This window comes from Bubalus bubalis, chromosome 9 (assembly GCF_019923935.1).
Source record: "Bubalus bubalis isolate 160015118507 breed Murrah chromosome 9, NDDB_SH_1, whole genome shotgun sequence".
NCBI lineage: Eukaryota > Metazoa > Chordata > Mammalia > Artiodactyla > Bovidae > Bubalus > Bubalus bubalis.
Window position 1 is genome coordinate 42747458 of NC_059165.1, and position 20740 is coordinate 42768197.

General features: G+C 42.0%; 1 protein-coding gene across 7 annotated transcripts in view; it reads left to right on the top strand.

Moving 5' to 3' along the window:
- The first annotated feature begins 3653 nt into the window (after positions 1–3653).
- Positions 3654–20740, top strand: part of LOC102397804 (integumentary mucin C.1-like) — a 41044-nt gene continuing 23957 nt past the window's right edge. For 6 of the 7 annotated variants that reach the window (XM_044947407.2, XM_044947405.2, XM_044947404.2 and 3 more), the window contains exons 1-2: positions 5874–6463; positions 7837–7916. In XM_044947407.2, the coding sequence (XP_044803342.2) occupies positions 6278–6463; positions 7837–7916 (266 nt within the window). In that variant the 5' untranslated portion in view covers positions 5874–6277. Of the gene's footprint in view, positions 3708–3946; positions 3996–5873; positions 6464–7836; positions 7917–20740 lie in introns of those variants that run through there. The other variant, XM_044947406.2, reaches the window with a different exon arrangement.

A 20740-nucleotide genomic window follows, 5' to 3' on the forward strand; every position in this document is an offset into this window, starting at 1 on the left:
ATATGCTGTCTAGCTTGGTCAACACTTTCCTTCCAAGGAAAGAGCCTCTTGATGAGCATGAAAGAGGAGAATGAAAAAGTTGGCTTAAAACTCAACATTCAAAACATGAAGATCATGGCATCCCATCCCATCACTTCATGGCAAATAAATGGGGGAAAAGTGGTAGATTTTCTTTTGAGGGGCTCCAAAACCACTGCAGATGGTGGCTGCAGCCATGAATATAAAGACACTAGCTCCTTGGAAGAAGCTATGACAAAATTAGCCAGTGTATTAAAAAGCAGAGACATAACCTTGCCAACAAAGATTCATATAGTCAAAGCTATGGTTTTTCTAATAGTTATATACAGATGTAAGAGTTGGACCATAAAGAAGCCTGAGCACCGAAGAATGGATGCTTTCAAATTCTGGTGCTGGAGAAGACTGGTTTGCTGTTGCTAGACAGAAAAGATATCAAACCTGTCAATCCTAGAGGAAATCAACCTTGAAAATTTATTAGAAGGACTAATGCTGAAGCTGAATCTCCAATACTTTGGCTACTCCTGATGTAAGAGCTGACTCATTGGAAAAGACCCTGAATCCAGGAGAGACTCAGGGCAGGAGGAGAAGGGGACGACAGAGGATGAGCTAGTTGAATGGTATTACTAATTCAATGGACATGAGTTTGAGCAAACTCTGGGTGATAGTGAAGGACAGAAAAGCCTGGCATGCTGCAGTCCATGGGATCACAAAGAGTCTGACATGACTTAGCAGCTGAACAATTTCCTTCTCTATAGCTAGATAGGAGCTGCCACTGATATACTTGGTCTCATGGTGCATTGCCCTAAGGGTCACAGATCAAAGGAATGTATAGTAATTAAAATCAGGAGCTTTGGGACCAGAAAGTCTTGGCTTGAGTTCTGTTTCTGAAATTTTTGCTATGAATGCCAATTACTTGGATCTCTTAAGCATTAGCTTCTGCATCTATTAAATGAGAAAACAGTATTATCTCTTTCTTAGGGTTGTGAGAATTAAATAGTACTTCTATATCATGTACTAGAGTGCCAGGAATGTAATTAAGCATTCAATAACTAATGATGATGAGATAAATATGCTTTAGAAAACACATCTGGTTGGTGAGCATTGATTTGACTCTTCATCTAACTGATGCTGTGGTCCTGGATATATTGTTGAATCCATAGAATCCAGAGGGTTAGAAATATCATGAGATTTAAGCCCTGAAATCTGGTTCATGAATTGTATTGTGTGCTCTTCCCCATCAAGCTGTTTCACTAAGAAATGGTGGAAATGGGCCCAGACCTTGGGCTTATTTGTTACCTGAGGCTGCCTGGTAGCTATCACCACATGCTTCCTCTATCGAACCTCTTCTTTCTTTGCTCGAAAAACTCTAATGGTGTTCTTGGCTTATGGGATGGTTGATGGCAGCTGTGCTTTTATTTCTCTATTAGCAGGTCAAAGGGCCCAAGGGCCTGGGTGAGGGAGAACTCAGGATGATAGCAGACCCAAATTCCCATCTAGCTTCCTTTTGGTTGTCATGAGGAGTCTGTGTGTGAACTCCTGCCAGTGGGGAGAGTTAACTGCATTCGAGTGTGAATTGCATAGTAGCCAGGAAGACCATGGCTGATGCAGTTTACGAGTGTGCGCATACACAGCTCAGATTCTCATGTACATGTGGAAACCCACTACATGAGTGGACAAGTGCATGTCCACACCACCACTCCACGTGTCTGTTACACATAATAATAATCAGAAGAAAATTGCTTAGCACATTTCATCATATATCCCAGATTGAGGAAGGCCATTCAGGATGGGGAAAGGGAAGATAATGAGGCAAAAAGAGAAATGAAACTTCAAGAACCTGCCCTGTCAGCATTAACAGGGGTGTAAGAAATGGAATTTGGACAGACAAACAGACTCCTGGGGCCTGCCAACAGCCAAAATGTTCAAAAGGCCTCAGATTCTCTGGCTGGTAATTGAACTCAGGCAGCTTTGTCTGAGTAAGAGTTCTCAGTCCTCCCATCAGGAATCCCTGGAGGTTTGGCTCCCTGTGATGAATGTCCATGGATGATCTGTAAAGCAGAAGCTCAGTGCACTCCTGCATCCACTCACTTTCTGTACTTTGGAGCCACTCCCTCTCTTTGTGACACAGGGTTTTTCCTGAGACTTGTTGGAAATTTTCAGTTCAGTTCAGTTCAATTAAGTCACTCAGTCATGTCTGACTCTTTGCCAACCCCATGGACTACAGCATTCCAGGCCTCCCTGTCCACCACCAACTACAGGAGTTTAATCAGACTCATGTCCATTAAGTCAGTGATGCCATCCACCATCTCATCCTTTGTTGTCCCCTTCTCCTCACACCTTCAATCTTCCCCAGCATCAAGGTCTTTTCCAAGAGTCAGCTCTTCACATCAGGTGGCCAAAGTATTGGAGTTTCAGCTTCAGCATCAGTCCTTCCAATGAATATTCAGGACTGACTTCTTTTAGCATGGACTGGCTGGATCTCCTTGCAGTCCAAGGGACTCTCAAGAGTCTTCTCCAACACCACAGTTCAAAAGCATCAATTCTTCGGTGCTCAGCTTTCTTTATAGTCCAACTCTCACATCCATACATGACTACTGGAAAAACCATAGCTTTGACTAGACGGACCTTTGTTGGCAAAGTGATGGCTCTGCTTTTTAATATGCTGTCTTTTTTGGTCATAAATTTTCTTCCAAGGAGCAAGCATCTTTTAATTTCATGGTTGCAGTCACCATCTTCAGTGATTTTGGAGCTCCCCAAAATAAAGTCTGTCACTTCTTCCACTTTTTCTCCATCTATTTACCATGAAGTGATGGTATCAAGATGCCATGGTCTTAGTTTTCTGACTGTTGAGTTTTAAGCCAACTTTTTCACTCTCCTCTTTCACTTTCATCAAGATGTTTTTTAGTTCTTCTTCACTTTGTGCCATAAAGTTGGTGTTATCTGCATATCTGAGGTTATTAATATTTCCCCCGGCAATCTTGATTCCAGCTTGTGCTTCATCCAGCCCAGCGTTTCTCATGATGTACTCTGCATATAAGTTAAATAAGCAGGGTGACAATATACAGCCTTGACGTACTCCTTTTCCTATTTGGAACCAGTCTGTTGTTACATGTCCAGTTCTAATTGTTGCTTCCTGACCTGCATACAGATTTCTCAGGAGGCAGGTCAGGTGGTCTGGAATTCCCATCTCATTAAGAATTTTCTACAGTTTGTTGTGATCCACGGAGTCAAAGGCTTTAGTATAGGCAATAAAGCAGAAGTAGATGTTTTTCTGAAACTTGCTTTTTTGATGATCCAGCAGATGTTGGCAATTTGATCTCTGGTTCCTCTGTCTTTTCTAAATCCAGCTTGAACATCTGGAAGTTCACGCTTCGTGTACTGTTGAAACCTGGCTTGGAGAATTTTGAGAATTACTTTGCTAGCATGTGAGATCAGTGCAACTGTGTGGCAGTTTGAGCATTCTTTGGCATTGCCTTTCTTGGGATTGGAATGAAAACTGATCTTTTACAGTCCTGTGGCCACTGTTGAGTTTTCCAAATTTGCTGGCATATTGAGTGCAGCACTTTCACAGCTTCATCTTTTAGGATTTGAATGAGCTCTACTGGAATTCCATCACCTCCACTAGCTTTGTTTGTATTGATGCTTCCTAAGGCCCACTTGACTTCACATTCCAGGATGTCTGGCTCTAGGTGAGTGATCACACCATCACAATTATCTGGGTTATGCTCAGATAAATTTATCTGGGAATTTTAGGGTGGTGATATTTATATTCATATCAGAAATGGTAATTTAAGACACAGGGATAAGGGGTCAGATAACATGGAGAAAAGACATGTCTTCTGCAGGTGTTACTAGTAGAGTGTTCTAGTAGAGGAATTTGTTCTGCTAAGAGCTCTTACTATAATCTTTATTTTCTCTTTATTTATAGGAATTTTTGTTTGCTTCTTGGTTTATATTCCCAGAGGTCAGGATTCAAGGTGAGCTTTATGTTTTCTTTTGGACAACACAAATGTACACACTCAGTGTGGACCGCTACAGACCCTCACATCCTGATGCTATAGGGCAGGATACTCTGAGCTGAACTGAAGTCACATCTTGATTATTATCCTTTGACGACTATGGCCCTTCCAGGTAAGAAAGGAGGGACCTGGATAGGATCAGTTTTAACAATCCATGACCCTAGGACTAGACAGTATCTAATGTCTCTTGCAGTTTAAGCAGTTCATAGTTTCGCATATGAATCTTTCAGATGTGCTGTGTGAGAAAACACCTGTATTCCAAGAAAAGTTAGCCTTTGTCCTACTGTTCTCTCTGCCTTTCTTTCCTCTATAACTCTATGCATCCTGAGGTTTCCACCTAAGTCAGGCTTTTCCTGACCACCCATAGTCTCCAGACTGGTTTAAATGTTTCTGCTGTAAGTTTCTGTCCTCCCTGGAGTACCCCACTTTAGAGAACTTGTTGCCCATAGTAATTACTCCTTTAACTACTTCTCTTCCAAGACACCATATGGGAGTTAATAGAATGAAAGCAGTTCTTGTCACTTTCTTTACCATTGTTTTTCCTGGTCTATATACTGTTCTTGAGCTGGAGGCGTGAAGGGTTTGGTGATGCAGATAGTTGCTATGGCCGCCTTTCCCGCTATTGGAGGGATACTGATTAAATGGGCGTCTCCAACCCTACGTGAAGAAGGCAGCACCTAGTTGATGACTGTTTTATTTGGTGCCTTATCTAAAAGATGGGTTTTGACAGTGACTACTCAGACTCATCAAGCATCAGAAGTGAGAGTGCTCTTTAATGATGTCAAATTAGCCGGCACCAGGGACTGAGGATCCTTGGTCTCTCTCCCTAATGGGACTGGCATCTCAGGAGGCAAGGTCTTGCTAGCCATATGTGTAATAAGCGTCTCAGGTGAGTCTCATACACTCTAAAATTTAAGAAGAACTGATGTGAATGCTTTCAGTAAGAGAACTTTCATAAGCATTAGTGTACTTTTCCCTCAAAGCAACTTTGTGAGATAGAAGGTATTATTTGGATTCAATGAAGATAAATGATGCCAATCCAAGTCTTTGCTTTTCATGCCTGATATAACCAGCTAGTAATATTATTTTATAAAATATTGGTTGACTTCAATACTCTATGACATCTTCAATACTCTATGAGTTCTAAGCTCAGTTGAAACTAATGATAAGTTTCTGGTCCATTAGAGTTAATGGAGATTTGGCATATTTAAGAAAGGGTGGTGTATGTAGTGATGCTAATTCAGATGTTTAGGGGGTGAGTGGTTTTGACATGAATCAATCTTTAATATCTGAAAGAGACTACATTTTCACCGTATATTATAGTCTTTGAGCTTCCTTTTTTTAGATTTTGATTTTTATTGTTGAAAGAACACCAAGAATAAGTTCAACTGTCTTCACATGTTATCAACTATAAAATAAACTATTGATAACTATGGGTACAATATGTGCAGCAAATTACTAGAGCTTATTCATCTTGCTTAACTTAAATATTATGTTTAGACTCACTTTGGAAAAGGCAATGGCACCCCACTCCAGTACTCTTACCTGGAGAATCCCATGGATGGAGGAGCCTGGTAGGCTGCAGTCCATGGGGCTGTTAAGAGTCAGACAGGACTAAGCGACTTCACTTTCACTTTTCACTTTCATGCATTGGAGAAGGAAATGGCAACCCACTCCAGTGTTCTTGCCTGGAGAATCCCAGGGCCGGCGGAACATGGTGGGCTGCTGTCTACGGGGTCGTACAGAGTCGGACACGACTGAAGCGACTTAGCAGCAGCAGCAGACTCACTTTTAATGGGCTTGCTCATTTACTCATTAATGTTGTGTTTTGGGAATACTTACTATGTACAGGACACTGTGGTAGTATTAAATTAGTAGCAGAGAACAACATAAATTCCAGCTTTTTGCTCATGGAGCTTACAGTGTACTAGGAGAAACAGACATTACATAATAACTTGTCACTTTCAAAGATTACTCTAGCCACTCTGTGAAGAATAAGTTGGATAGGCCAAGACTAGAATTAAGAAACCCAATTTTCATGAACATTTAAAGGTCCAAGTTGTGGACCAGATGAGGCAGCTAAAACACAGAGAAATGGATGGTTGCCAGCTATATCTGTGGTGTTTCCCTCTTCCTCCATTTCCACTTGGTACCGGACATATCTTCTATTGGTTACAGCCCCTACAATCACTCACACAACAACCACCCACTGCCCAACCGCCACTACCACCAGTGCCGAGATGATGCCCACAGCTGTGTTTCCAACAACAGACATGACTACACCTGACCTCACAACCACAAAACCACTTCAGATGGGAGCTGCCCTCGCAGCCATGGCCTCCACATGCTTTCTGACAAGCTCCCTTCCTGAGGAAGACATGACAGTGCTGACCCTTGAGCCTTCCACCGAAGGGCCCATTCTCCCCGTAGGTACCTGGCTCACCTGGCCATTTGTTTCCTTCTGCTGTTCAGATGTACCTTGAGTCCCTTGGAAGAAGTTTCTCCTACTGAATGGGGCAGCTCAGCAACTTGCTCCAGGGTCTATGCGTGTACGTATATGTGTACAAGTTTGCCAGGGCTGTTATAACAAACACCACAGGCTGGGCAGCTTAAACAACAAAAGTTTACTTCCCACAATTCTGGAAGCAAGAAGTCTGAAACCAAGGGGTCAGCAGGGTTGGTTTCTTCAGAGGCCTTTCTCCTTGATGTCTGCCTTCTCCCTGTGTCTTCACGTAATCTTTCTCCTTTGTGTGTCTTTGTTCTAATTTCCTCTTTTTGTGAGAACATCAGTCATATTCAAGTAGAGCCCATCCATATAACATCATTTTTACTTTAATTATCCCTTTTAATGTGCAGTCTCCAAATATAGTCATATTCAAGGTCCTAGGTGTCAGGGCTTGAACAAATGAATTTGTGGGTGGGGGCCACATAATTTATCCCGCAACTCTGTGTGTCTGTATGTGTGTAATTTAAATTAAATTGTTGTCATTAAATTGTTCTTTTACATTACTCTATGGTTTCCTTTTGTTTGTTGCTATTTATTTTTAACCTTTGTACTTTTGAAAAGTCAGCATTTTGGGTTCTCCAGTTGACCTCCCTCCAGGAGACTTGGAGACACTTAGTAAAGAACCAGGAAATGTTACCCTGGGTCAGAAGAGTTCCATCCTGCCAGGGCTCAACTGTTTACTTAGGCATTAGAGGAAAGACCTCTAGATGCCCTAAAATATCCCTTGATGAACTGATTCTACTTGTCTTTTTTCTTCCTTCTTTTCTTTCTCTCCCTCCCCTTCTCTCCCTCTGTCTCTCTCTATTCTTCCTCTGTCCCTCCCTTCCTCCTGAAACCTTCTTAATACTGTATCTTGGAATTCCCACTGAGTCACTAGCTCCATTAATTATAGGGACTTATCAGAGTTCCCACCATCTTTCAACCTCTGATTCTGAGGTAAGATTTTCAGAAAAGAATCATGAGACAGCTTGAAGTCTTAGGCATTTTGGCTGCCTCAATAAGGCCTGGATTAATTTAAACAACTTTATACTATGAGTAGTGACCTAAGGTCCATGAACCCTAAGCCAATTTTTATATGTAAATTTTATTCCTTTGGTCTTTAAAATCATCATCTTAGAATACAACATTTGTAGTTTTTCACCTAGATTCTAAAAATTATTTAAAATCATTGGGGAAAAAAAATAAAGTAAACATAGAAGAGTAAAAAGACAACAATAAAAATAGTTCCAAATCCTACCACTCAGCACAAATACTACTTTTTAACTGCCTTTATCAAACTTTTCTCTCATCCAGAATCAGAAAGTGTCCTCCCCAGGACCTCTCAGAGAAGCACAGAGGCGATTTCAGGAGACACTGCCTTGCTCACATCCAAGGTATGGGGATGTGGTTCTCTTTCTTTCCTCTCCCCTTAGATTGAGGGGGAAACACTGAACAGAGTGTCACCGAATCAGATGACTAGAGATGACTGTTGGGTCCTGTGGGGTGAAGCCCACCTGGGACACACCGATGTCAAGACTGTGTTTGCGGTTTATTCCTCCCTGTGGATTTTAGAGGGTAAGAGAGACCATTGACCTTGATTTCTTTGTGCAGTTCTCCATGGTAGATCATCTTTAGAATACTTGCCTGTCCACTCTAGGCTGGATGGAGCTTGGCTATCTCATCCCATTTCCAAATACGCTGGTCTTCTTCCTTGAAGCCCCAGAGGGTGACCTCACTAGGCCCCTTGACTCCATACAGTGGAGGGAGCGTTCTTTCATTCATTTGTCCTCTCCTCCCTCTACCAGACTTCTTTAGGTGTATACTAGGGCCCAGGGGCAGAGAATATCCAAATAATTTACATCCTTGGAGGTGCTAGAGGGGCTGCCTGGGTTTGATTTTCAGCTGCTACTGCTTTTCCCTCGGGGTCTCTGGCCTGTGTTGTGTAACCTCACGCACGTAAAATTTAGATGAGTGCCTGGCTAGCTAGTAGACACACAAAAGGTAATTGTTACCTTAGTGAAGTTTATAATTAAGAAGAGGAAAACAGACTTCTATGAGGTAAATAAATCAATGCTTGTGAGAGTAGAATGTAGGGGACAGTAAAATAGAATGGTTCATGTGTGTGTTCCAGTGTCCACTTCATGATGCCTCGTCTCTGCTGTGTGATTTTGGCAAAGTTCCTTAATCTCTCTGGGCCTTGGCTTCCTCACTGGTCAAACGGGAATAATGAAACCCCAATCCTTATCTCTTTCTGGGGATTAAATGAGACAGTGCATGTAGATCACATAGAACAGTGTCCGCCATGTACTAAATAAAAGGTTTACTCAGTAAACCTTTGCTCTTCTTTTTTTTTTTTAATGACAGAAATCAGTTTAGGGCAATTGTGGGGCCCCCCAGATAGGAATACAGGCATTTACCTAAGTTTGTTTTCTCCTTTTCTTTTTTTCCCCCAGTGTCTAAAGTTTGGGTTCTTCAGTTGAAATCCCAGACTTTGATGCAGGAAGTGTAGGACTTGGTGATTTCTGAGTCAGGAGATAGGGGGACTGTGCTGCTGTGAGGGATTTGCCTTTGGCCATGGGAACAGTCTGTCATCTGCCTGCTTGTCTAGGATTCTGCTCTTTGGGGAGCACTGTGGTCACGGCCTACATCCCCCTGCAAGCTGGGATGAGAGTGAAACAGGCTAAAAGCATCAGCGCTGGCTCCTTCCCATCTCTGCCTCATTTCTGAAACCAGTCTTGGGATCTAAAGCTAGGACTGCTAGTAGGAAAAACCCACATTCGTATTTCAAAATGTTAGTAATTTATTTTAAATTATACAGACAGTTTAAAAATGTTTTTTGTTAAAGTTTTTTTAATGTAGAAATAGCGTGCTCTTTGATTCCCTTCTTTAATCTCAGTTCCCCCCCAGATTAATGATTGATATTAGTTGAAGGTGATCACTGTTCAGATCTTTTCTTAGTCCCTTATGTATGGAGTTATAGAAATATACAGCATTATGTATAAAGTTTTGAAATATACTTTCAGCCTTCTGCATGTTTATTCACCTAACATTATACATTGGACCACTTTCTTTATTGGTCCATGTAGATCTTCATCACTATGTTAAATTGCTGTGTAGTCTTTTGTACTTCCCTGGTAGCTCAGCAATAAGGAATCCACCTGCAATGCAGGAAACACAGGAGACACAGTTTCGATCTCTGGGTCAGGAAGATCCCCTGGAGGAGAAAATGGGTTGCCATTTCCAGTATTCTTGCTGGGAAAAATCCCATGTATAGAGGAGCCTGGTGGGCTACAGTCCAAAGGGTCACAAAGAGTCAGACAGGACTGAGCAACTGGGCAGGCATGCTGTCTCACCCAGGCCATATTTTTTTTTTTTTTACTATGAATACTTATAGTATCCATTGCCCATTGAGGGGCGCTTAGTTGTTCCAAAGCTTCATTCTTAAACAATCTGCACTGAGCATCCTTGTAGTTATCTCTTTAAGCGATTAAGCAAGTGTCTCTCTAGCTAGGGCAATGACCAAGAAGGAGAAATGCTAGGTTCAAAGAAATGTGTGCTTTTAAATTTAGTATTTTTTATAAAATTTTTCTCCTGATAATTTCATTTCACTTGATAAACCCTGGGAGAGGGAACACTTGTGACCATACCCATAGGTGGCACTGTTGAAGAGGAGGTCTCGGTCCCTTTGTGACATCTACTCAACCAGGGTTTACTGAGCACAGATCATGTGCTGGTGTGGGGTCAACTGTTCTCAGGGGCCATGCCATTCAATCCCTCTTAGCAATGCTTCTATCTCTCTTTGACATCTTTCTCAAGGTTGCATAGCTCTTGGTTGCCAGACTCAGGAAGTCTTGCTCTGATTCCATACTTTTAGATATTATTTTATTTTGCCTTATCTTCCAGTCTGAAATAAAACATCATGTTTTTGTCATTGACCTTCCTTTTCCCCTATGGTATTTGTAATGAAACATTTATAATCCATACTGAGGATTTAGGTAGGTGTTAGAATGGCACCCCACTCGAGTAATCTTGCCCGGAAAATCCCATGGATGGAGGAGCCTGGAAGGCTGCAGTCCATGGGGTCACTGAGGGTCGGACACGACTGAGCAACTTCACTTTCACTTTTCACTTTCATGCATTGGAGAAGGAAATGGGAACCCACTCCAGTATTCTTGCCTGAAGAATCCCAGGGATGGGGGAGCCTGGTGGGCTGATGACTATGGGGTCACACAGAGTTGGACACGACTGAAGTGACTTAGCATCAGTAGCAGTAGCTGTTGTATAAGGGTTTTAACATGTATTCTCTTATTTACATCTCACAAAGACCTTCTCATTTCAGTTCAGTTCAGTTCAGTCACTCAGTCGTGTCCGACTCTTTGCAACCCCATGAATCACAGCACACCAGGTCTCCCTGTCCATCACCAGCTCCTGGAGTTCACTCAAATTCACGTCCATCGAGTCGGTCATGCCATCCAGCCATCTCATTCTCTGTCGTCCCCTTCTCCTCCTGCCCCCAATGCCTCCCAGCATCAGAGTCTTTTCCAGTGAGTCAACTCTTCGCATGAAGTGGCCAAAGTACTGGAGTTTCAGCTTTTGCATCATTCCTCCCAAAGAACACCCAGGGCTGATCTCCTTTAGAATGGACTGGTTGGATCTCCTTGTAGTCCAAGGGACTCTCAAGACCTTCTAGCCAGGTGCAAATATTATTCCCAGTTTACAAGTAAAGATATGGAGGGTCAAAGAGTTTATTAGAGAAGCTAACACATACTGAAGTCCGTCTTTGTTTCAACATAATACATTTTACATGTATTAGCTCATTTGGTTTTTCACAAAATATTATGAGATATATATCATTATCACTTACATTTTAGAATCCATGAGGGTTATACAACTTGTCTGGTAGATAACAGACCTTGATTTAACTCATGTCTGCTCGATTCTGGTGCCATTCTGACATCATGCCACAGGGCCCCTGCCCCATCTACCTGCTGGAACCACTTATTGAATAAAACTTCTTCATTTGCATAAAAATGCTTTCAACCTATTCAGAGAACCTGCATGCCTCTGTGGGATTTTTCTTACCTTGGCTAAATATTCCCAATTCCTTCCTAGTTTCTTCCTTTAGTTTTTGGGTGGCAAGTGGATGGTTGAAGGCCACTTTAAACATAAACACACACACACACACATATAATTGTGTAAGTATAAAAGTCTAGAACTCTTATTAGATTCTCCAAGAATTCTGCAAAGCCACAAATGATTAGGAACCTAATTCAAACACAAACAAACAGCAATAACAACAACACAATTAACATTCTCATAGGTTTCCTAGACCCAGGTAAATGCAGTCTGTTAGGGGAATATGAACTGTTACACCTCAGTTAGATGGGAACTCAGATCATTCCATTGAGCCTGAGGATTAATTTCATTTCTCATTTGGCCACAGGAATGTGTGAAATGGTCCCAAATTGTTTCCTACAGACCCAACATCTCTACTGAGTCAGGAGCCTGAAGCCAGCATGAGGAGACCCACATGACTAAGTCATTTCCTAAACAAAATCCAGTGGCCTGAGATTAAATTCCCTGTGTTTATGCCTCAGGCTCACGTTTACTACCTCAATAACATCCCAAATCCTTTTTTTCTAGTCCTTTTCCCTCCCAGTCTTCTAGTAGCACTGCTGCTGCTGCTGCTAAGTCGCTTCAGTCGTGTCCGACTCTGTGTCACCCCATAGACGGCAGCCCACCAGGCTCCCCCGTCCCTGGGATTCTCCAGGCAAGAACACTGGAGTGGGTTGCCATTTCCTTCCCCAATGCATGAAAGTGAAAAGTGAAAGTGAAGTCGCTCAGTCATGTCCGACTCCTAGCGACCCCATGGACTGCAGCCCACCAGGCTCTTCCATCCATGGGATTTTCCAGGCAAGAGTACTGGAGTGGGGTGCCATTGCCTTCTCCGTCTGGTAGCACTAGGTAGAGGTTAAAATACCTTTGTTAGGAAGTGTAAGTCTCAGCTCCACCATTGTATGCCTTATTTTTTCTTTTAAAATCTCAAGAATGGCATTGAAACATGTATAATATCATATATGAAATGAGTCGCCAGTCCAGGTTCAGTGCACGATCCTGGATGCTTGGGGCTGGTGCACTGGGACGACCCAGAGGGAAGGTATGGGGAGGGAGGAGGGAAGAGGTTCAGGATGGGGAACACAGATATACCTGTTGCAGATTCATTTCGATATTTGGCAAAACTAATACAATATTGTAAAGTTTAAAAATAAAATAAAATTAAAAAGAAAAAAAGAAACTGAAAGATTAAAAAAAAAAAAAATCTCAAGTTCTTGTTCTATGCTTTTCTAAATCTCTTTCCTCAAAATGTACCATGGAGATGACAGTACATGTTTCACAGGGCTGTTGACTTTGGAAATGCATGAGGACAGTCCTGGTCCATAATTCCTGGTGGTGAATCAGAGCCCTCAGGCGGGACTCCCATCCCCTCTCCTCACTGCATCTCTGCTGCTCTTCCTACGCACACACCTTCATTCTCAGGCCAGGCTGGCTGGGGAGCAAGAGACCACATCTACCAGCTTCCAGCTGACTTGGTTCCTTCCAAGTACAGAGACAATTTTTGATTTTATGATTTTTTTTTCACTGTTTATCACACCAGGGGAACAGCTGATGAGTGGCAAAATTACAAACTTGGAGAAGTGACAAAAATTAAAAACAAAAAAATCTCATGGTAGTCCTATTTGACTCACTATTAGAATAAATCTGAGATTCTGAAAGCTCCACTGACTCCTTTTTACATGGCTCTACAGAACTCTCAGTTTTGTTTCTTTCTAGGTTTTGTTCCTCCAGATAGACATCTTTAATATTCTGATGCCTCTCAGTTGTTTTTTCCTGCTCACATCTCTCAGTAGAGAGGCTCCATTCTATGATTTGGCTCAAAAGTTGTGTGTGTGTGTGTGTGTGTGTGTGTGTGTTTTAAAGAGCCGTGGTCAAGTATGCCATGCAAGGGCTTCCTGACTTGTATTGTTTATTTTATAAGACATCTCCAAGTATGGATCTCCTGCTGCAGGGCCCTCTTCTACTCTGAATGTGTTTGGTCTGCAGACACCATCTGAAGAAACTCTACCTAGGTAGGCAAATCCTTACCTCCACTCTGTGGCTGCCTAGAAATGGAGCTCAGAGACATGGTGTGACTTTCCCAAGATCACACAGCAAAGCAGAGGGAGAGCTGAGACTCGTTCCTCGGTTTTAGATGCTTTAAATTTGGGCCCATAGACCCCTGAGGGTGATGTTTTCAGTAAAAAACTGATATTAAATTGAGGCCCAGAAAAGGCTAGTGGGGTGTGAGAGGGCTTGCAGTGAGTCAGGGAGCTTGCTGAGCCCAGAGGCCAGTGCTTCTGATCCCATGTGCAGTTACTGTTTGTCCCATGACTGGCAGCAACTACCTCTCAGGAGAGCTCCCGGAGGGCAGGTTTTCCTATTTGCTCCTCAAGTATCAGGATTTACTTTTTCTCAGCCCTGAATTGGATCATAATGCTCATCAACAGTATGAAGTCCAAGCAGTTTTTAATGTACCCCAAATGTGCATGAGGACTTGGCTGTCAACCCAGGAACACTGGAAATAAAGTGAACACGGAAATGAAGTGAACATTGTTCTGATAATAATCACATTTTTCTTTCCTTGAGGTTCTTCAGTTCAGTTTAATTAAGTCACTCAGTCGTGTCCGACTCTTTGCCACCTCATGAACCGCAGCACGCCAGGCCTCCCTGTCCATCACCAACTCCCCGAGTCCACCCAAACTCATGTCCATTGAATCATTGATGACATCCAACAATCTCATCCTCTGTTGTCCCCTTCTCCTCCTGCCTCAATCTTTCCCAGCATCAGAGTCCTTTCAAATGAGTCAGCTCTTCGCATCAGGTGGCCAAAGTAATGGTGTTTCAGCTTCAACATCAGTCCTACCAATGAACACCCAGGACTGATCTGCTTTAGAATGGACTGGTTGGATCTCCTTGAATTCCAAAGGACTCTCAAGAGTCTTGTCCAACACCACAGTCCAAAAGCATCAATTCTTCAGCACTCAGCGTTCTTTATAGTCCAACTCTCACATCCATACATGACCACTGGAATAACCATAGCCTTGACTAGATGGACCTTTGTTGACAAAGTAATGTCTCTGCTTTTTAATATGCTATCTAGGTAGGTCATAACTTTCCTTCCAAGGAGTAAGCATCTTTTAATTTCATGGCTGCAGTCACCATCTGCAGTGATTTTGGAGCCCATAAAAATATAGTCAGCCACTGTTTCCCCATCTATTTGCCATAAAGTGATGGGACTGGATGCCATGATCTTAGTTTTCTGAATGTTGAGCTTTAAGCCAAACTTTTCACTCTCCTCTTTCACTTTCATCAAGACACTCTTTAGTTCTTCTTCACTTTCTGCCATAAGGGTGGTATCATCTGCATATCTGAAGTTATTGATATTTCTCCCGGCAATCTTGATTCCAACTTATGGTTCCTCCAGCCCAGCATTTCTCATGATGTACTCTGCATAGAAGTTAAATAAGCAGGGTGACAATATACAGCCTTGATGTACTCCTTTTCCAATTTGAAACCAGTCTGTTGTTCCATGTCCAGCTCTAATTGTTGCTTCCTGACCTGCATACAGGTATCTCAAGAGGCAGGTCAGGTGGTCTGGTATTCCCATCTCTTTCAGAATTTTCCACAGTTTGTTGTGATCCACATAGTCAAAGGCTTTGGCATAGTCAATAAAGCAGAAATAGATGTTTTTCTAGAACTCTCTTGCTTTTTCGATGATCCAGCAGATGTTGGCAATTTGATCTCTTGTTGCTCTGCCTTTTCTAAAACCAGCTTGAACATCTGGAAGTTCACAATTCACGCATTGCTGAAGCCTGGCTTGGAGAATTTTCAGCATTACTTTCTAGTTTGTGAGGTGAGTGCAATTGTGCAGTAATTTGAGCATTCTTTGGCATTGTCTTTCTTTGGGATTGGAATGAAAACTGACCTTTTCCAATCCTGTAGCCACTGTTGAATTTTCCAAATTTGCTGGCATATTGAGTGCAGCACTTTCACAGCATCATCTTCCAGAATTTGAAATAGCTCAACTGGAATTCCATCACCTCCACTAGCTTTGTTTGTAGTGATGCTTCTTAAGGCCGACTTGACTTCACATTCCAGGATGTCTGGCTCTAGGTGATCACACCATCGTGATTATCTGGGTCATGAAGATCTTTTTGTACAGTTCTCCTGTGTATTCTTGCCACCTCTTCTTAATATCTTCTGCTTCTGTTAGGTCTATACCATTTCGTCCTTTATTGAGCCCATCTTTGCATGAAATGTTCCTTTGGTATCTCTGATTATCTTGAAGTGATCTCTAGTCTTTCCCATTCTATTGTTTGCCTCTGTTTCTTTGCATTGATCGCTGAGGAAGGCTTTCTTATCTCTCCTTGCTATTCTTTGGAACTTTGCATTCAAATGGGTAATTCTTTCCTTTTCTCCTTTGCTTTTCGCTTCCCTTCTTTTCACAGCTATTTGTAAAGCCTCCTCAGACAGCCATTTTGCTTTTTTGCATTTCTTTTTCTTGGGGATGGTCTTGATTCCTGTCTCCTTTACAACATCACGAACCCCCGTCCATAGTTCATCAGGCACTCTGTCTGTTACAATAGGATTTTCTTGGTCTCAGGGTTGGAAGGTGGAAAAGTGGGCATGAGGAACTCTTAGGAGCATTTGTTCTCTTACCGTATCTCTCTGTTTTACAAAACCAGATGAAGCTCCATGGTCTGAGCAAGCTGGCCTTTCCCTCAAATCAAGGGATTCTTAGAAGGAAAAGTGGTTGGAGATGAGATTGTATATCTTTTTCTTGGGACTTCATTTGGATAGATAGAAATATGTAGCATGATACTTGGTAAAGGCCTTTTGAATCTATGATTCATTAAGCATGGCTTACCTGGTTGCTTCTCTATGCAAGGACCACAACATATCAAAATGAGGAAATCTTGACCTCTGTCCATAAAGGTGTGGGATACACAGGCTTGGGTGGAGCAAATAACCACTCAGTGGGCTTTGTTTTGGGGTAGAAGTGTGAAGAGGTGCCCTGGGGACACAAAGGAAGGAGAGAAGGAGTCTAACTGGGAAAGGAGGGCCAGGATGATTTCTCCCAAAGATCCTTGAATTGGCTCTTCATGGATGAGAGCATTTCATTGAGCAGAGTGAACAGGCAGAGTAACAGTCTGAGCAGGGATAGGGTGACTTATAGGAGCATGGAATCTCTGTGATTGTTTAGGAGTCTAGTTTAATCTAATGGAGACAGGAAGCTAGAAGTAGCCTAGGTTCTTAAAGGCTTTGATTGATGGACTGAGGAATTTAGATTTGACCCTAGGTTCCTAAGAAACTGTTCACGTGTTTGGAGAAGAGAATGGCACTTTCAGCTCTGTCTTTGGAAATATTGTACTGGCAAGACTGTGGAAGCTGTATTGGAGGGGAGTAAACCTGGAGGCAGAGAGGCTCCCCAGGAGGCTCCTGCTGTTGTTATTCAGACAGGAGAGGAGTGTGTCAGCTAGAATGATGGCAGCAGTAACAGCAAAGAAGGGACAGAATCAGAGCCATTTAGGACTTGGAACTGAGAGGAGCTGGTGACTGGAGTAAGAGGGAAGGATGACTGATTCTCTGTACTTGGGATTGTAGGTGTTGTGATGGGCTCACTGGTAAAGGAACCCCAGAAGGAAGAATGAAAATTATTTGGGTGATCTTGAGTTTGAAGTAAGTGCCCCTGGGTGATGTCTAACAGGAATTTGGAAATGTGGGGCTGGGTGGACCTACAGATGCCTCGGTGGGGATTGGTGTCTGATCACTGGCACCTCCCTCTGATCAAATAATCATTACTGTGATGATACAGTGTAAGTGCTGAATAAGGACTTGCCTCTATACCAAAGCTTTCATATGTATCATCTCATAGAGGAGCATTCTGAGCTATCAATATTATTCTTGGAGTCGTTGATAATAAACAATAGTTACTGAGTGTTTATTATAGGAAAGGGCTTGGTTTGATGCTTTCAGAGCATTATCTTATTGTGAACCCATGTCCAAATGTTTGGGGTGATTCTATTATTACATTCATTATAAAAGAGAAGAAACTGATATTTGTAGAGATTAAAACATTTGCTAGAGATGGATATGTGACATTTCAAACTGAACAACCCTCATTGTCCTGAGACCTGGACTAATTTTTCCGTAGTGCCATGACAGTGCTGGATGCACCACACAGGATCAACATTCTCCCATCCAAGAAGACTAACAGTGAAAAAGAAGGTGGTCTTCTCCCCTCTCTTTCTTCCTTTGATTATACAAATGTAACCCACTAAGTACTTGAGGCAGCACAATGCTCACCTGTCTCCTTGTAAGTCTTACAAGCATCCTATTTTAATGGATCACTTCTCATCTATCACTCCTCAGGCTCTGGCTCAATTTTTTCTGTGCTGAGGCCTAAGGAACCTGAGCTATTTAGAACCCCTGGAAAGCCATCTAGTGGTGTCCAACCTGATACCATCTGCCTGGGAGCGTACAAACCAGTCAACCTTCACTTTCCTTCAGGCCAGTAGCATCATGCAGCCTTGGGTAGCCATCCTGGGCCTCCTACTCCTTCTGACAGGTAGGTGCACAGGTGGGCTGTGCTTTGGAAGCCCTGAGGATGGGGGAATATAGCGGATATGTAAGTATGGTCGAGCAGGGTAGATTTCTAGGGCATCGTTTAAAAATAATGGGGTCAACTGGTGAGCAAAGAACAAGGCTGAAACCTTAAGCCAAAGAAATTGCTTAAACACTGAGAATTATAAAATCAATAGCTAGATGAACAAGGCATGATACAGCACATATGCATCTGCTGCCATTTGTGTTGTTCATGTTTATGCATGAACTTCTCATGTGTATGTAGTAAACAGCAACCATTGTTATCACGGCATGGAAGGGAACGGGAAGAAGAAATGGGGATGGATGGGAAGGAGAATGACCTTCCCTCTTTTCCAGTGGCTTAAGACTCCATGCTTCCAATGTAGTGGGTGTGGGTTCCATCCCTCTTTGGGGAACTAAGATTCCTCATCTGTGCTGTATGGGAAATTTTTTTCTTAATAGATAAAATATTTTAATTCAAAACATTCTATGAGATAGGGGAGAAAATTAGTGATAGATATATCCTAAAATTTAAAAACAATCTTTACAGGTGGAATATGAGTAAAAGTACAATTTAAAATTATACTTCTATAACAAATTTTAAAAATTAATATGTATTAGCTTTGTGATCCCAAAATGATATTAAGCAAAATTAAATATTATCAGAATTCCAGTGAAGAAAATACTCTTATACTATATAACAATGAGTGTCTTATTCCCAAAGTACTTCCTAGACTCAGAGCCCAGTCCTAACTATGAAGAGTGAAAGTGAAGTTGTGTCGGACTCTTTACGACCCCATGGACGGTAGCCTACCAGGCTCCTCCATCCGTCCATGGGATTTTCCAGGCAAGAGTACTGGAGGGGGTTGCCATTTCCTTCTCCAGGGGATCTTCCTGACCCAGGGATTGCACCCAGGTCTCCTGCATTGTAGGAAGACGCTTTTTACTGTCTGAGCCACCAGGGAAGTCCTGACTATGATTAGCTGTTAAATCTCATATTTCTTTTAGGAACTTTTTGCCAATTCACGGTTTTTAAGCCACTGCCACAGGTGAGAGTTTTCCTGCATGTTTGTTTCTAAGAGGTACAATTTAGTATTTTACTGAATATTCTCCAATTTTTTGGTTTTGCCTGGGTAAGTGGACTGATTCATTGCACATAGCTCAAGAAAGGATCCTTGCTTGAATTTTTTGGAATGACCCTAAAGCCCATAAGACTCGATTTCTCCTAAAAGTATTATAAACCCATTTTACTAAAAACTGACTTCTAAAGAGTTTACAAGACTTCTGCCTTTTAGTCAATGATGTTTAATAAGATATTAGACCTGTTTTTTAAAATTTAAATAAGAGAGGGTATTATGAAGTGACTATGTTCAATGGCCATTGGAAAATTCAAATAAAAATTGAAAATCAAAACTTTGAATGCAATAGAGTTTTTAAAGCAGATTTCAGTTAAGACAGTGATTGAATCTAGGAGAAAGGAAGCCACCAGTGTGTTTTACATATTTAATAAACGGATACCTGTCAAATACAGGATGACTATCCACATGCTCATGCATTACTAGATGTCATTTGTTTCAATCAAATCTTTTGGAGAAAAGTTTGATCATATTCACCAAAACGGCTGAACATATATATCTGACCTTTGTCCTGATATTTTCTCTAGAAAATCTGTCCTATTGGGAAGCATAGGACATTTTCATCAATTGATAAAAATGTTTATATGATCTTTCATCTTCAATCATATCTAGTAAATAGTGATGCTGCTGAAGAACATGTTAACATGGAAATTTGCTTATACTAAATTCTAAAAACTCAAGATACAGTCACATAATTTCAAACCAAATATATGAAAAAAATTAAAATTATTAAAATTAGAATATGTAGACCTCATATTCTCATGCTCTGGTTTCTCTTTATTTACAGATGGTGTAACCTCTTACCATCGAGTGACTGGAGTAGCGGGTCAGCCTGTCAGGCTATGCTATGCTATGCTAAGTCACTTCAGCCGTGTCCGACTCTGTGCGACCCCATAGACGGCAGCCCACTAGGCTCCCCCGTCCCTGGAATTCTCCAGGCAAGAACACTGGAGTGGGTTGCCATTTCCTTCTCCAATGCATGAAGGTGAAAAGTGAAAGGGAAGTCGCTCAGTCGTGTCCGACTCTTAGTGACCTCATGGATTGCAGCCTAACAGGCTCCTCCGTCCATGGGATTTTCCAAGCAAGAGTACTGGAGTGGGGTGCCATTGCCAGGCTACCCTGCTCATATACTGGAGAAATCACAACTGCATGCTGGGGCCAAGGGGCATGTTCTTTGCTGAGCTGCGGAAGTAACATTATCTGGACTGATGGATACAAAGTCATTGTTCAGATGTACAGACGTTATCAGCTAAAAGGAAATATTGGTGGAAGGGATTTGTCTTTGACCATAGAGAATACTGTCCCATCTGACAGTGGCTTGTATTGCTGCCGTATTGAGAAAAGAGGGTGTTTCAATGATATAAAAATCATTCAAGAGTTGAGTATAAGGCCAGGTGAGT